Genomic DNA, 18,459 nt, shown 5'->3' with positions numbered 1-18,459 from the left:
TTCTAAAGATAGGTGGGATTGGATTTTGGATTCAAAGGGTCGTTTCACCGTGAAAAAATTAAGTGAATTGATTGACAATAAAAAAAAATACATCAAGGTGTTGCGTCCTAACGTGGCAACAATAAAAATTTATTTTGTTCCTAAAAAGGTTGAACTTTTTATTTGGCGGGTAAGACTTGGTAGTATTCCGGTTAGGGTGGAGCTCGATAAGCGTGGTGCTGATCTTCATTCTACTAGATGCCCGATTTGTGATGGAGGGGTTGAAACAATTGAACATATATTGTTTTCGTGTAATTTTGCAAATGAACTTTGGAAGCGGATATTTTCGTGGTGGGGGATTAATTCTCCATCATTGATTTCGACATCGCTTCTCTCCGGGTGCAATTCGAGTTTTTCTTCCGGTTTCATAAAAGATATTTGGCAAGCGGTTTGTTAGATCGTATGCTATTGGATTTGGAAGTATAGAAATCAAAAGGTGTTCAAAAATAAGTGCGGAACTATTCCAAATATTTTTAACGAGATTCAAGTCATTCTTACGATTGGATTTCGAGACGAGGAAAAAAATTTAATCTAGAGTGGCATAAATGGATTTCTAACCCGAAGGAGTGTGGCTAGTTTGCTTTGTTGCTCTCTCCGCAACTTAGTTTCGAGTCACTTGCTTCGTGTTTTTTAATTCGTGTATCTTACATTACTTTCGAGTTTTCCACTTCGTGTTCTCTTTGTTGTATGTATTGATATATGAACTTTGTACTCTCGAGATTTTTTAATGAAACTCACTTGCTTTAAAAAAAAAAAAAAAAAAAAAAGATTCCATGGTGGCCATTTGTGTTTCTAAGTATCCATTTTGTCACAATTGTTGAGTTGAATTGACCAACTAAATTTGAGACCTATTGACCGATAAATTAAATAGATTTCGGAAAATCTAATCGACATGCTTCCTGTAAAGGATTATTTGCGAATTAATAGGATTTTCATAACAGTTTTCATAATGAATCGGATGCTTGATGTGTCATGAACAAGTGACCAGGGATAGGGTTTTGTTGTTGTTGTTTAATATATAAATATATAAATAATAATAATAATCCACACAAGTACAAAATTACAACTCCCATTTGCAGTATATATAATAACCCTCAAAATTAAAATCTACGTCGTCTCCATATAGTTTAATTCTTCTACATCATCTATAATCTATAATCTCTATATTTCTCAAGCCTGGCACCAACATCCCCAGGTTCAAGCCCCCCCAAAAAAAAAAAAAGAAGAGTATATTTGCATACAATCGATGTATGTATATGTATTATACATTACATGGTTAAGAAGGTACACGAGGGAAATGACATGAATACCTCATGGTTGGGTGTGATGCAAGGGCTTGTTGTAAAGCAACATTAACTCGAGCGCCGCACGTAAAAATGGAATCGTACAGCTGACAAGTGAATCTTGAGAGTTCCTCTTCATCATCATCCCACACTAACATACCTTTATCCGTTGTACCTGTAGTTGTAGCCTTATCAGTCTCACTGTCTTCCCAGTCGCTTGCTGCTGGGCTGACAGGTGGTTGTTCTATATATTCATCATCATCATCTCCTTCATCCACCCCAATTTCAAACTTGCCGTTTTCAAAATCATTCAACTCAGTTGAACCATGAAATGTGGTCAATTGCATTTCTTGGGGTTCTGATGATGGACATATCACAGCTTTAGCACCCGAGTCTATGAATGCCTTTATTAGAGCAGGTGATGGACCATATAAACATGTACATATTATGATCCTGTCCCTCCAAGCACCAACCTGTAAATTTTCTCACAATCAAAGGTACATGTATTAACCCAAAATCACATCACGTATGGTATTAAGAGTCGCATGAACTAAGCCAAAATGAACACCTAAACATGTGTATATTGTTATTTATTTATTTATAATTATTATTATTAGTAATAATAATAATAATATTTATTTACAAACCCAAAAAGAAACAGGAATTAAGTATAAGATCCAAAAACCATACCATCCAACGAACATCTTCAGGAGTTAAGTGCATAGAAGGAACTGTCCTGCGGAACATGTAAGCCCCGATTTCTTGGTCATCTTCCATAACCTATATATAAATATAAATTAGTCAAGTATTCTGACATTATTAATACAGCATATAAGACAATTAGATAAATAGAAAAGATGCATAGGAGGAGGGAGGAGTAGTTACTTGGGTCTGGCGCCCTATGTAACGATGTACAACACCACCGATCTGGAAATAAGGCCGGCAGGAAACTAAATCAGAAACACTAGAGATGTTGGAGATTGCGGACATGTATTTTCTGCGTCGGCCTTTTAACATTGATAGTAAACTGTATTTCACATTCTGCAGAAACTTGTCAGCGAGTTCCCCTGGTTCCGCCACCACAAATACATCATTTTGCCAGCTATCACATTCAAAAGGCATCATCAACTTATTATTAGATCAAGGATAGGATAGGATAGTCTTTTTGGAACACATGACATTAGAACACCCAGTCACAACTCTGAAATTCCATTAACAATAGCAAAAATTCTTGCATGGGTATTCATAATATATTCGATTAATACTAGAGGTGGTCGTTCATTCAACACGATTACTTATGAACATGTCGATTTTGGTTATATTTAATTTTCTAAGGGGCAAACAATCAATATGGCTAGTGGAACAAGTCAAATGGGTCAGATGTAGAGTTGGGTCATGTTTATGTTGGGCATGCATCAAAAACTGAGCTGGGCCAGATTCTTATTAAGCCCAATGGAGTGGACGGGAATCGAGACTTGGAGAGGAAGCTAGAAGATTCCTGCACTTTTACAATTCTAATTAACGATTTTGTTTCCTTATTAAACTTATTTGTTTCTAGTATTTAAACTTCCCCTAGCTTGTTTTATATTCAGTTTTGTTGATTACGTGAAATAAAACAAAGGAGCCGCAGGCTTTGTTAAGGTTTTGCTACTATCTTATCTTTGTTTAGCCACGATCGTATACTATATTTGTTCAACTGAGAAGGTTTTACATTACTTAATAATACTGACTGATTTCGAAATCATAATTAACACATCACTAATCATAGAAAACGGACAAAACGAGTTGGAAGGTCAACTCAATTCAGCCTGAACCCACTTTGCCCTCTGATCTAACTCGGCCAATCCCAATGTTGTCACCTCTACTTGATGATAATAATAAATAAACTTCCACAAAGTAAAAAAGGTAAGGAACAAAGAAGAGAATGACCTTAATATCGATCCAGTTGTGTCATTTTGAAGAGACAAGTGAACAACTCCAACCTGTGGTGAATTCTGTAGCTTTTCATGCAATAATCGAACAGGTGCCGTAAGCTGTCTCGGCCTTGTTGGTGATTCTGGAGGAGAAGCTGTTCTTCCGGAATGAAATCCATCGAGGCTTAAATGTGGCACGGATTCAATTCTGCCAGGCCTATGAAACCCAACATCGGGGCTGTAGAGAGCAGGACTCGATGGGAAGCTTCCAGTGAATAATGGTGATGTGAATGGCGTTGGAAAAGATGTTCCCGGATCTGGTTTATTAACGGTTACAGACGCAGCATTCAGAAGAGATAATCGGATCCCATGATCGGAACAAAATGTTTGAAGTGATCGAGCATGGTTATATATCCTTCCAGAATCTGGAAGGTGTGAAGCTTCCACTAGTAGCACATTGCGTCTCCACCCTAAAGATGGACCATTTTCACCTGCCGTGCAAAAAAAAAAAAAAGACGAAATCAGGTTTAAAAGCATGAATTTATTTATTATGAGATAAGATAAAGCAATAGAAATAAATGGGTGTGACAATCTAGATCCAGTTACTTCTGAATGTCAACTTTTATCATCTAGGCATCAACCAACTAACAAATACAATCATGGGAAAACACGTTAAACAACACCAAAGTAGCCCAAGAATAATTCTACTGCATCAAGCCAGCCTCATACATCATTCTATTTCTTTAAAAGAAGCGTTCCAAAAAATATCCCACCATTTAACTATCTCTAGTAATAATTTACAACGAATTTAGCAAGTATACCAGTATTTGGACCCTTTGGTATTAAAGACTGCTGGGAGTTGTTGAGATTATCTGGCCCCTTTTCATCACTTTGGTTCAGCAACAATCTCTCACACACCTTCTTAAAAGCCGGAGAATTGCTTTGGATATATTCATCTGTCGCTGATTCTAACTTATGCCAAACAGTGGGATCGGTTTCATCTAATTCCATATCACATCGTTCATCGACTGCAAACAAGAAATCACAACATTTCTAAAAAGGCTCCATGCATATTGCTTGTGTTGCTACAAAATGTGGATACGTGAAATACGATGTTAAACCTGGATTGAATCGAAAATAGTGTATTTCAGGAATCATAGGTAACAGTGTGCTCAATGCCTCCTCAACCCGTTCGACGGAGCAGGCACTCTCGATCAACACCTGGCCAGTGTCCAAATAACGCCATCCACCTTTACGAGGCTGCAAAATTAAATGCAGAACCAGAGTAAGTGTATGTGCAGAAACATCAACGAAGTCTGAAGCAGCCTAAATTTTCTATTTTTCAATTGCCAAACTTGATTCTAGGTTTTCATATAACGGCATCATTAAGACACACAGATAAAACTCAAGAACAGATACCTTTGTTGGCACAGAACAACACCCAATTGAAACCAAAGTGTCAATTTTTGCGTCGGGCCATAGAAGTTGTGCTTCTCGGATTGCAAATATGGTAGGATTATTTGCAACAATAGCACCATCTTGCCAACGAAGTAAACCTGCAGAAGAGATATGGCATATGGAAGTGACAAGTCAAACTTTAATTTCAACAGGCAAACCAATTTGCAGTAGAGGCTGACATGCATCCCATTAGTTGTGAATAACTACAAAGAAATGCTGAATTAACTGAAGTTAGAAGTTACTTTGCCACATATTCATTAGTGAATCATCGTCTACAAGATATAGATAGGCTTTCAATTGCAAATTACCACATATAGCTAATTGATTAAGGAAGTACGAGCTAAATCAGTTGTAATGAAAGACATGGGAGCTTATACCATCTGAGTAATCATCAAGATAATATGGAGCAGCAGATGAAGCCCTTATAGCTTGCCACAGATCATGCCTACAACTTCCCATATAAGCACTTCGTTTGTACCCAACTTGAGCACCAGTAGTAGCTGCTCCTGTTCCTGGTCCATTTGTTGAATAATTTTCGGACATCATCAAAGGAACTTCTGGTGTGCCAGCAGGATACTAGAATTTTAAATAAAAATAATGGGTCATCTTTCATGACAAAAGCAAATGACACCTGAATTTAATCAATAACCAAGCGTAATTTGGTATTAGCAGACACCTGATAATTACGAAATATAAATGGCTGGGCGGGTGCCACATTGACTAAAGTTGATACCACAAAAACTTTAGGAATCCTTTTCACTGATGAATCAATTAAGAGGTCCCCATCCTCATCGGCACACATTTCCTTCAACAACCTCTCAAACTGATCGGCACTGTGCTGGACAAAGTTAAAACTGATAATTTAAGAATTTTTACAAACATATAACCTCATAATACATCTACGAAACCAATCATAGCAGGGGAATTGTTCACCAAAAATATTGATATCTCATTATTGTTGATTTCACCATCACAAGAAAGCACAGTGGTTGGGGCCCTAAGTTCCTCTCTAAAGGAACCTCGTGGAAGCATATCTAGGGATGGCCAAATAAATTGGTCGAAACGGTCACGGGATACCCTTATAGGAAGTGTACATCTGAGTAAAAAATATTCCCCTTCCTAGGTAGCCTGACAGCGAAAAACATTATCTGTTTATCCATCTACCCATTTCATTGTTGTTAATTTCTAGTAAGCCACCCTGTCAACGAATGTACCACATATAAACGCAGGCCTTTCTCTCTTCCTCACATACAAATACACACACAATCACTTCTTCGGTGATTAAACATATAAAAAACCTTGAGAGATACGAATTTCGGTTTTTTCCATGAAAAAGTTATTGACATCCGATGATGTAAGAAATATGCCACTGGTAAGTTTAAAAGGAATTATTAAGCGGATAATAACATACTTTAGATCCATGTACAACAACCCTGAAGCTTTGTGACGAGCTCTTGTAAAGCTGATCCAACTTCTCTCGCCAAGTTGCTGCCTCATTATCCTTAGGAACAGGTTCAGCAAAAACAAGCTTTCCTGTGACATATAAAAGCAAAATATAACAGTGACCCCCAAAGGCAAACTTCTGAGTTATAACTTTTACTGCTCCAAGGCATTTGACGTACCAAGATTTTTATATATGTCTTCACATTGCTCCAAAGACATCAACTTTATTCCAAGAGCAACCGCTAGCATGCCACCCGTTGATGTGCCACATATAAGGTCAAACATCTCATGTATCTGTTTTCCAGTACCTTTTTCAATTTCTTTCAGAATCCGAACAGTAGCAAGACCTTTCATCCCACCTCCATCCATTGCAAGTATCCTTAATCCTTGCTTCGGGACCTGTCTTCCTTTGATAGCACGTCTAAGATTCTCATTCTCACCTACAGCCAAAAAATAATAATCCATATATAACAAACTGTATATTTTTGAATTATTAGAAGTCATATTATCGATTTAACCAACCAAGAATTGCCAGAACACGAGCTGCAGCTTTGCTCACACGTCGCTCAGATGAAAGCGTAAGCCTTAACAGAAGATCTCTTAGGCTTTCAGAAGCAACAAGAATACGGCGATTCTCCAGACAAAAGGCTAAGTTTCCAACAGCTATTAAAGCTAGTCTTTGTACCTAAAGAAGACCGCGATTCAAACAACCATGCAGAAATATAACTATTAAAAATAATATAATTGTTATACATACCTCTAGATCTCTATGGGCGCATAATAATTTCAATGATTTCATCACATCCTTACTAAGCATTTTTTGGGCAACTGTATCAGAGACAAAGCCTAACTTTCCTACAACTTGTAAAACAGATTTTAGTTCTTGAGGGCCAACTGATGTAAGCACATTTTTGATAGGTTGCATGATGTCACACTTCATCAATTGAAGTGCCACAGATACATCTGAGGCAAGAGAAGTAAGTGCAGAACAAGCCTCCACAACCTGACACAGAAAGTATCTACTTGGAACAACAATTCGGTGAGAAATCAACAACAAAAAAAATCATAGAAAGCCAAGTTTACCACATGCTGGTCTTCACTGCTTATCATGCTGATGAGCTGTCGAACTGCATTTTCATCTTTACCAATAACTACACGATTTCCTTCATCCTGCATCATTTTTGCCAAGGCAGATGCTATCAAAGGATGGTGACATGAGGAGAAACGAAATATAAGTGAGAAGAATGCACTCAGCTTGTGCCGTGATGCAACAAAGTAAGAGCTATTTTCCATCTGCAATACGGCCGCAAGAAGGTTAGTTTCACCTTACAGTTCTTTAAATTACTGAACCCTTGCAAAGAATATAACCGAAGTCCGAATACCTCTATCTGAACATTCACTGATCTGAGATAATCATCTGACACAATACGAATGTTTGCAAGAGAAAGATGGCGCAGTTCATGCAAAGGCAAAATGTCAGGAAGAAATTCAAGTGGATTACCAAATAGCCTAAGAATACGCAATTCAGCCATGGCCCTGCATAAAAGTTTCACAAAAACAGTAAGGGGCTGGTTTTACTGACGAATTAAATGGGATTAATGCTCAATTGTCTTATTCGGTCAACCATATGGTATTGTTTCATTAGAACTTGATTATTGAGAATTGTTGAGCGGATGTCTTTTTCAGTCATCTAGGATTTGGCAGTAGTCCCCATCTAGTCATTTGTTTTACAATATTACCCACGACTTTAGAAGATGCAAAAGTGATTCTAAGCATTGAGTGTTTATTATTTTTTGAATGGAATTTTAATTTTCATTTGGGAATTATATGGCAAATTTTGTTTTTAAGAATTTATGGTTACATCTTTTATAGCTTAAAAATATTGCATCTTTCTATCATTTTAATAGCTCTTATTATTTATGTGTATGTTATATGTATGTAATAAAAAGAGAGTGCCTCATTTAAAATTGGATGATTTATAGAATTAAGTTTTTTATTAAGTATAAAAAAAAATGATTATTTAGCTTGGGGGTAAAATGGTAAATTTTTCATTCCAGCCGTTTATTCAGCACATAAAGTACACACGATTATTTAATCACTGATTACTGCATATCGTCATCTATATCCATACTGCCCTCTACATCCATATAGAACTTAATGAGAAAAAAGTAAACCCCTAAATCTCAACTGAAATTAGGTATAGCCTTTACTACGAGATGTAACACAAACACACAACAAATGGCAAATTAGCTTGTAAGTAAATGACCTGAAATCAAGAAGAGGGCGGATTAGCTTATTATGTTCAAGCGATAATTCCACAAGTCCAACACACTGTTTCAGTTCAACTGTGTATGTTCAAAGACCAAAAAAAGGATGAGTCACGAGCTGCAGAAGTGTCCTATGCCGAATAAATATTTTGCCTTCTCAGAAAGCTATCAAAGAAGAAGATCATTTCAGAGTTAAAAAGCATTGTTTTCAAACATACCTGGTACTGAGACTAAGACATTGTAGTCGGCTGTAAGCACTTTAAGGTTTTTCAATACACCAAGCTCAGGTGGCAAAACCGTCAGCTTATTGTTATCAAGATATAGCTTCTCAAGAAGGGGCAGCCTAGTCACCTCTACTGGAACTATCTGTTCATTGGTTCAATATTCTGAAAATCGTCGCATAGATGCACACAATTTGCTTCTAATAACAACACGATTAAGTTTAACCTCTGACATTACACGTAACACGTATGAAAGGGTAAGGTTTTTCCCTGTTCAGGCTACCCGGAAGGGCGAGTAATCCGACCCCAAACTCTGATGTACGCGAACCAACAGGATTACTCCCTTTCCAACCCTTCCCTGGCCACCACAATATATTTCTCCTAGACAGATTCGAACCTCGGACCTCTTGCAAGGAATTCAGCCCCAGCCACTTGGCTATCTTGTGATGGTTTACACGTAACACATATGAAATACAAACTAGTTTTCTTTCATTTACAGACCCTACGAAATGCATGATTGCCACTTAAATAACAGACTTTAGAGCCTCTTAGTGTTGAAAGAGGAGGTCTTAAGTCACTGTCTTTAAACATAATACACCTAGAATACAACTTACAAGTCTTTCACACATATAAAAGGTTTTAAGCAACACAATTTCTTCTTAACTAACATCCTTTTAGAGTTGAAAGCAGAGGTCTAAACTCAGCAGTCCTAGCAGTTCTGATACATATTTGCTACTATGTATATTGATATTTAGCACAGGAAAAAAAAATGACTCAATATTACAATAGTTATTTCCTGAGTTCACAATTATTCAATCATGCAGCAAGCTAAATTTAAATAAAATATATGGTTTTTAATATATAAGCAAGAACTCACAGATAAACCACAGTTGCAGAGGCTGACAACAGTGACATTCATCCAATGATCAGCACAAGACTCAACCCGTGGCCCCTCAGCATGACCCGAAACTGAGTCTGCAGCAAAATCGGACTTCAACAACTTAATAAGCACACCCATCCCATCATTCTGTTGACCTGACCCAGCAACTCGGGACATAGACACTCCCCTAAGTGGCTCTCTCTGCTTCACAACCTTCATATCCACATTCACCATATTCCCTTCCCCCTCCACACCCAGATCATCATCATACTGCAGCAACCGAATTACAACCGTATCTTGCGGCAATGGCAATGCTACCATAACCTGAGACTGAAGCCTTAAAGTAACCTGATCTTCATCATCTCCTGCATTCCAATCCAGATCAATCCGAAACCCTAGTTCCTGATTATTGATATTATTATTATTATTATTAATTTTATTATTGGTGTCTTGTAATGTGGACGATGATGATGATGATACAGATGATGATTGTGACGGTGAATATGAACGTGTTTGATCGTCTAATGCTACATCGGAACCGTAATGTAACGATAAATGAAATACATCAGATGGCCTTTTCCATCCCAATCCCCACGACATTATGAACTAGGGTTTCTTCTTGACACTTCATCTATAAACAACAATCATCGTTCGAATTTTGGAATAATTGATGCAATTTTAAGTTTCTATACATACGAATTGCGTAAATTAGGGTTTAAGCAAAGTATAGTTACAATGTATGGCTCCTTGTGTAGGAAAATTCGGGAGAAATTATATAATAAATATCAAAGATCAAAGAAACAAATGAAAAGGCGGTTGCGGATAGATCGATGTATTCATATACGTCGTAATTTGTACGTGAGGGTTTACATGTATGTGTATGTTTTAATAGTAAATATGCACTCATGGATCTGAAATTTTATTCATTTTTGGGGAAGACAATGAGGTTTTGATTTTTTTATGGTTGTTTGAAGGAAGAAGATAGATAATACGACGCCGTCGCGTAAAATTGATTACCGACTTAATTGGTCCTCTAAATTTCCGTGTGGATGAAAAGGTAAATAAATCTAAAAACCTTGGCACTGTTTTCTCATCATAAAATACGATGGCAACTAAAGATCCCGGTTTCCGATTCGATGAATATTGGATATCAATGTTTATTTGATTATATATGAATGAATCTCGAAATATTTAAAATATATATATATATATATATATATATATATATATATATATATATATATATATAATATATATATAAATAATAAACATACTAAGTTAAAAGATCCTTAAATTTAATGATTTATTTAAATCATATATTAAAAAAAAAAAAAAAAAAAAAGTTAAAGAAAACTGACTTTCGTACATTCAATTTACTTAGACCTTTTTATACCGTTGGTCGCTCCATTATACACCAAAAATTTAACAGCGTCCCTCTAATTTTTTATCTTATTTTATTTTATTTTTTTGCTAACAGCATCCTTTCATTATCCCAATTAAACATACTAAATCCCTCCGTCTAAATTCCGTTAAAAATGTCCGTTAAGTCATGACATGTGATTTGCATGTGAGGGTAAATTCGTCTTTTAGTCTTCTTCTTCAGCTGAATCTGAAACCTGCAAACGTCTATTTAATTCATCTCATCTTCATCAAGCTCCATGAACAGCTAAAACATCGAATCTGCCATACTCAAAATCAAGTCTCAAAACCAATTATAACCTCTTCATTTACTAGCGTTTTAAACTTTTTGTGAAGATCTTAACACCAAAACATCAATAATCGACAGAAATCGGGAAGAACAGTTATGGTGGTTGCATACAAACTTCGAAAATCAACCTCACGATGTGCTTGATTATGTAACATTCCGCATTTTTCCGTTAAATTATTTTAACGCTCGTCTTTTTATTTTAAATAATATCCTTCGTGACTAGATTCGTATCCTCCGTTAGCTAACATTCTTAATAATTTCGTTATTGGATTATAACGTCTCCCGTACTCTCGTGTAATTCAAAATAATTCGTTCGGTTAATTCCCGCACCCGACTACAAACTTGAGGGACTAAACTTGTCAAAATGCCAAAATGGTGACTAGGTCAAAGGAGTCAAACTCCATCCTCATCCGTTCATTTTCTTTTATTTCCTTTTTCCTTTTTATTTCATACTTCACATTTTCTCTCAATCTTCAACTCAAAGATTCATCATCTAAATTCGGATTAGGAAGCTAGCAACAAAACAAATTACATATTTGGGATCCTCTCTTCATCCTCTACAACTTGATACCAATTTCACCTTATTTGGGTAACTTTCTAAAATCACTAGATTTTGTGTTCTAGATGTTTTTGAATTATAAAAGTGTTAATTAGTGTCTATGGCTCAAGTCTAACATGAATATATGATTTGTATGCTTGATCTTGTTGTTTTAAAGTAACTAGCTTGTACTTGAATTTTGGTGTGTTTATTCTTGAGATTTAATTGCTTAAATGTTGTTAGATGTTAAAAGTTCATGTTTTAATTGTGTTACTAGTATCACTACCTTCAAATTGATGTGTAGGTTGCTTTAGAAAACTTCATAAACTTGATTATTGATTTTGGTGAATTTGGATTAGGGTTTGATGAACTTGAAATGGACTTTTGATTATTCGAATGCTATAAAACGTTGTTAGTAAATGTTTAGTTGTATTGTATGTTTAATTACCTTCGAAACGGCATATCATACATGTAAATTGGTTGCCCGAATCATGAAATGCGTTTTACAAACTTGAAACTTTGATTATGAACGTTCATTGAACATTCGACGAGAATGTGATTATTGTAAATGCATGTTTTGATTGATGATATGTTCTTAGTTGTATTCCTTGTCAAAAGAGCTTTCCAACGATATAAGATACGCATTATAAGTGTTTACGGTTTGTATTTTGTGCAAGAATGAATTTGGATCAAGACTTGAACTTTTGGAACAGACCAGGTACCAGACCACGTGTATTGCCGCGGCGCGGCACCCCTGGTCGCGGCGCTACATAAAGCGTGTTCCAGATTCTGTTTGCCTTGTCACTTTTACTAAAAATGTTTGCTATACTATGGACCTCCGATTCACATGTAACTTGTTCTAACATGCTTATATATGATTAAAAATCTCAGAAAAATAGTTCGGGACCCGACCCGAATGTGTTGACTTTTTCGTTGACTTTGACCCGGCCAAAGTTTGACTTTTTGTCCAACTTAACCAAATGATTATGCAACCTTTCTAACATGATTCTATACTTGTATCTTGCATGAAACTTGACAATTTGATTCACATGCTATATAATCGAGTCGTAACGAGCCATAGGACTAATTGAACATCTTTGACCGATCGTGTTTACCATTATTGATACAACTTACTTGTTTAGGTCAAGACTAGCATTTGTTATGTGCACAAATTCTTGTTGAAGTATCTTTTTACTCTTGCACTCGAGGTGAGATCATAGTCCCACTTTTACTTTTTTTTTGAACTTACATTTGGGATGAGAAAACATAAACATTTCTTTTACTAAGTGAACACAAGTACAGGAAAACAAACATTCTACATACGAGTTTAGAACAAAATCCTCAATTCGATTATCATTAGTTACACTTGCCGGGTGTAAGCGAGAATTTATGTTGTATGGATCCATATGGGTTTGACAAACCCTCATTCAAACTGTTCGCTACCGTTTACGAATGAAATATATTTTCGTGAAACAGTGTATGTTCTAACACTATTGTGATGGGGTTCTATGGATGGAAAGTTAAGCATTGATAATTGGGTGCTCGTGACAACAATTTTTGGAATGGTTAACTATTATTGAAATGTTATAAATCTTGTGGTTCATTTGTATTTACTCACTTACTTACTTAAACCTATGATTTCACCAACGTTTTCGTTGACAGATTCCTATGTTTTTCTCAGGTCTTTGAATGATTTGTGATACATGCTTCCGCTCATTATTTTGATACTTGCTTTGAATGTCGAGTATATGTGCATACATGGAGCGTCTTTTGACTTTATTTAAAACTGATTCGCATAGGTTTCATTTGTACTTATAACTTTGTAAAGTAACTTTTGGTTGAACCATTCTTGTAAACTTGGAAACAATCTTTACTTTTGAAATGAAGGCGACGCATCTTGGTCAAACGTTATTTTAAAGACTTATGACCACGTAACGGGACCTAAGTAGTCGGCGCCGTCAATGATGATTTTGTCGGGTCGCTACAGATGGTATCAGAGAGTTGGTTGTAGGGATTTAGAATTCATTAGTGTCGACCCCGAGTAGTAGGGTACATTAGTGAATCTAGACTACAACCGGCATATAGACTTGAAGTAGGAATTACTTGACTACTTGTGCATATATACTCAAACTCTTTTATTCACATCTAACTCTTGTTCTACCTTAATCTCACGTGGTTGATTTGATTGACATGCCACCTTGACTATATGAAATGATGTCGAATGCACATATGAATCAGGGTAATATTATTTCCGGGATTATATTACGGTGACTCATATGAACGTTCCAACGTTATGACATAAAGAATTTAAGGCGAGTCAAGGAAAAATTTTCTTTTTATCTTGATTCCATATCACGATTAGTATTATTGATAATACTAATTAACGGTATTCTTGTGTCATGAAGGAACGATGGCTCACCAAGGTCAACACAATACCCCTCCCAAAACTCTCGAACAAGCTCTTCAACAAATGATAGCCACCGCCGTGAGAGAGGCCGTGGCCGGTCACTTCTCCAACAACAACAACAATCATGGGGCCGGTAATTCAAACGGGGGGTGCTCCTACAAAAAATTCATGAAGTACAACCCTCCCACTTTCGATGGAACCGGGGGACCGGTTGCTCTCACCCGATGGTTCGAACAAACTAAAGTCGTTTTTAGCATAACCGGATGTCGGGACCAAGAAAAGGTCAAGTTTTCCACCCTCACTCTTACCGGTATTGCCCTATCATGGTGGAACACGTATGTACAATCGGTGGGTATCGATGAAGCCCTTACACTCTCTTGGACCGAATTAAGAGAAAGAATGATCACCGAATACTTCCCGCGCGAAGAGACTCGAAGGCTCGAACAGGGGCCAAGAAATTTAAAAATAGCCCGAGATGACCTCGAAGCTTATAATCAACGGTTTGCCGAACTAACCTCAATTTGTCCAAACCTCCGGGCTCCCGGGCCCCAAGGAGTTGAGTTTTACATGGATGGCCTCCCTAAGAGCATTCCACACGGGGTAATGCCATTAAGACCCGCCGACCTACAAGAGGCTGTGATGATTGAAATGTCCCGTTCTTATTGATTAAAAACGTTCCATATTAATTGATTTCGTTGCGAGGTTTTGACCTCTATACGAGACGTTTTTCAAAGACTGCATTCATTTTAAAACAAACCATAACCTTTATTTCATCAATAAAGGTTTAAAAAGCTTTACGTAGATTATCAAATAATGATAATCTAAAATATCCTGTTTACACACGACCATTACATAATGGTTTACAATACAAATATGTTACAACAAAATAAGTTTCTTGAATGCAGTTTTTAGACACAATATCATACAAGCATGGACTTCAAATCTCGTCCTTATTTAAGTATGCGACAGCGGAAGCTCTTAATAATCACCTGAGAATAAACATGCTTAAAACGTCAACAAAAATGTTGGTGAGTTATAGGTTTAACCTATATATATCAAATCATAATAATAGACCACAAGATTTCATATTTCAATACACATCCCATACATAGAGATAAAAATCATTCATATGGTGAACACCTGGTAACCGACATTAACAAGATGCATATATAAGAATATCCCCATCATTCCGGGACACCCTTCGGATATGATATAAATTTCGAAGTACTAAAGCATCCGGTACTTTGGATGGGGTTTGTTAGGCCCAATAGATCTATCTTTAGGATTCGCGTCAATTAGGGTGTCTGTTCCCTAATTCTTATATTACCAGACTTAATAAAAAGGGGCATATTCGATTTCGATAATTCAACCATAGAATGTAGTTTCACGTACTTGTGTCTATTTTGTAAATCATTTATAAAACCTGCATGTATTCTCATCCCAAAAATATTAGATATTAAAAGTGGGACTATAACTCACTTTCACAGATTTTTTTTTACTTCGTCGGGAAGTAAGACTTGGCCACTGGTTGATTCACGAACCTATAACAATATATACATATATATCAAAGTATGTTCAAAATATATTTACAACACTTTTAATATATTTTGATGTTTTAAGTTTATTAAGTCAGCTGTCCTCGTTAGTAACCTACAACTAGTTGTCCACAGTTAGATGTACAGAAATAAATCGATAAATATTATCTTGAATCAATCCACGACCCAGTGTATACGTATCTCAGTATTGATCACAACTCAAACTATATATATTTTGGAATCAACCTCAACCCTGTATAGCTAACTCCAACATTCACATATAGAGTGTCTATGGTTGTTCCGAAATATATATAGATGTGTCGACATGATAGGTCGAAACATTGTATACGTGTCTATGGTATCTCAAGATTACATAATATACAATACAAGTTGATTAAGTTATGGTTGGAATAGATTTGTTACCAATTTTCACGTAGCTAAAATGAGAAAAATTATCCAATCTTGTTTTACCCATAACTTCTTCATTTTAAATCCGTTTTGAGTGAATCAAATTGCTATGGTTTCATATTGAACTCTATTTTATGAATATAAACAGAAAAAGTATAGGTTTATAGTTGGAAAAATAAGTTACAAGTCGTTTTTGTAAAGGTAGTCATTTCAGTCGAAAGAACGACGTCTAGATGACCATTTTAGAAAACATACTTCCACTTTGAGTTTAACCATAATTTTTGGATATAGTTTCATGTTCATAATAAAAATCATTTTCTCAGAATAACAACTTTTAAATCAAAGTTTATCATAGTTTTTAATTAACTAACCCAAAACAGCCCGCGGTGTTACTACGACGGCGTAAATCCGGTTTTACGGTGTTTTTCGTGTCTCCAGGTTTTAAATCATTAAGTTAGCATATCATATAGATATAGAACATGTGTTTAGTTGATTTTAAAAGTCAAGTTAGAAGAATTAACTTTTGTTTGCGAACAAGTTTAGAATTAACTAAACTATGTTCTAGTAATTACAAGTTTAAACCTTCGAATAAGATAGCTTTATATGTATGAATTGAATGATGTTATGAACATCATTACTACCTTAATTTCCTTGGATAAACCTACTGGAAAAGAGAAAAATGGATCTAGCTTCAACGGATCCTTGGATGTCTCGAAGTTCTTGAAGCAGAATCATGACACGAAAACAAGTTCAAGTAAGATCATCACTTGAAATAAGATTGTTATAGTTATAGAAATTGAACCAAAGTTTGAATATGATTATTACCTTGTATTAGAATGATAACCTACTGTAAGAAACAAAGATTTCTTGAGGTTGGATGATCACCTTACAAGATTGGAAGTGAGCTAGCAAACTTGAAAGTATTCTTGATTTTATGTAACTAGAACTTGTAGAATATATGAAGAACACTTAGAACTTGAAGATAGAACTTGAGAGAGATCAATTAGATGAAGAAAATTGAAGAATGAAAGTGTTTGTAGGTGTTTTTGGTCGTTGGTGTATGGATTAGATATAAAGGATATGTAATTTTGTTTTCATGTAAATAAGTCATGAATGATTACTCATATTTTTGTAATTTTATGAGATATTTCATGCTAGTTGCCAAATGATGGTTCCCACATGTTTTAGGTGACTCACATGGGCTGCTAAGAGCTGATAATTGGAGTGTATATACCAATAGTACATACATCTAAAAGCTGTGTATTGTACGAGTACGAATACGGGTGCATACGAGTAGAATTGTTGATGAAACTGAACGAGGATGTAATTGTAAGCATTTTTGTTAAGTAGAAGTATTTTGATAAGTGTATTGAAGTCTTTCAAAAGTGTATAAATAAATATTAAAACACTACATGTATATACATTTTAACTGAGTCGTTAAGTCATCGTTAGTCGTTACATGTAAGTGTTGTTTTGAAACCTTTAGGTTAACGATCTTGTTAAATGTTGTTAACCCAATGTTTATAATATCAAATGAGATTTTAAATTATTATATTATCATGATATTATCATGTATGAATATCTCTTAATATGATATATATACATTAAATGTCTTTACAACGATAATCGTTACATATATGTCTCGTTTAAAAATCATTAAGTTAGTAGTCTTGTTTTTACATATGTAGTTCATTGTTAATATACTTTATGATATGTTTTATTATCATAGTATCATGTTAACTATATATATATATCCATATATATGTCATCATATAGTTTTTACAAGTTTTAACGTTCGTGAATCACCGATCAACTTGGTTGGTCAATTGTCTATATGAAACATATTTCAATTAATCAAGTCTTAACAAGTTTGATTGCTTAACATGTTGGAAACATTTAATCATGTAAATATCAATCTCAATTAATATATATAAACATGGAAAAGTTCGGGTCACTACAGTACCTACCCGTTAAATAAATTTCGTCCCGAAATTTTAAGCTGTTGAAGGTGTTGACGAATCTTTTGGAAATAGATGCGGGTATTTCTTCTTCATCTGATCTTCACGCTCCCAGGTGAACTCGGGTCCTCTACGAGCATTCCATCGAACCTTAACAATTGGTATCTTGTTTTGCTTAAGTCTTTTAACCTCACGATCCATTATTTCGACGCGTTCTTCGATGAATTGGAGTTTTTCGTTGATTTGGATTTCATCTAGCGGAATAGTGAGATCTTCTTTAGCAAAACATTTCTTCAAATTCGAGACGTGGAAAGTGTTATGTACAGCCGCGAGTTGTTGAGGTAACTCAAGTCGGTAAGCTACTGGTCCGACACGATCAATAATCTTGAATGGTCCAATAT

General features: G+C 35.6%; 1 protein-coding gene across 1 annotated transcript; it reads right to left on the bottom strand.

Moving 5' to 3' along the window:
* Positions 1-1,089: 1,089 nt before the first annotated feature.
* Positions 1,090-10,427, bottom strand: LOC139870221 (phospholipase A I). The gene is made up of 18 exons (XM_071858058.1): positions 9,502-10,427; positions 8,622-8,769; positions 8,403-8,481; positions 7,519-7,672; positions 7,220-7,429; positions 6,894-7,139; positions 6,659-6,821; positions 6,316-6,576; positions 6,105-6,226; positions 5,370-5,531; positions 5,071-5,269; positions 4,655-4,791; positions 4,357-4,495; positions 4,057-4,263; positions 3,252-3,726; positions 2,208-2,424; positions 2,013-2,102; positions 1,090-1,795 (listed from the first exon to the last, which is right to left on the bottom strand). The coding sequence occupies exons 1-18, from the start codon at positions 10,102-10,104 to the stop codon at positions 1,316-1,318; spliced, it is 4,092 nt and encodes a 1,363-aa protein (XP_071714159.1). The 5' UTR covers positions 10,105-10,427; the 3' UTR covers positions 1,090-1,315.
* Positions 10,428-18,459: the final 8,032 nt, after the last annotated feature.

The sequence above is a fragment of the Rutidosis leptorrhynchoides genome, chromosome 1 (assembly GCF_046630445.1).
Source record: "Rutidosis leptorrhynchoides isolate AG116_Rl617_1_P2 chromosome 1, CSIRO_AGI_Rlap_v1, whole genome shotgun sequence".
NCBI classification, from domain to species: domain Eukaryota; kingdom Viridiplantae; phylum Streptophyta; class Magnoliopsida; order Asterales; family Asteraceae; genus Rutidosis; species Rutidosis leptorrhynchoides.
This window is presented reverse-complemented; position numbering and strand designations above follow the sequence as displayed.

What these genes read in the sequence shown, in the direction of transcription:
- LOC139870221 (XM_071858058.1), bottom strand. Translation starts at nt 10,104, where the DNA reads ATGTCGTGGGGATTGGGATGGAAAAGGCCATCTGATGTATTTCATTTA. An exon ending in TCTGCAACTGTGGTTTATCT is followed by an intron (nt 8,770 to 9,501) that starts GTGAGTTCTTGC and finishes ACCAATGAACAG; the next exon opens with ATAGTTCCAGTAGAGGTGAC. An exon ending in CGCCCTCTTCTTGATTTCAG is followed by an intron (nt 7,673 to 8,402) that starts GTCATTTACTTA and finishes ACTTTTATGCAG; the next exon opens with GGCCATGGCTGAATTGCGTA.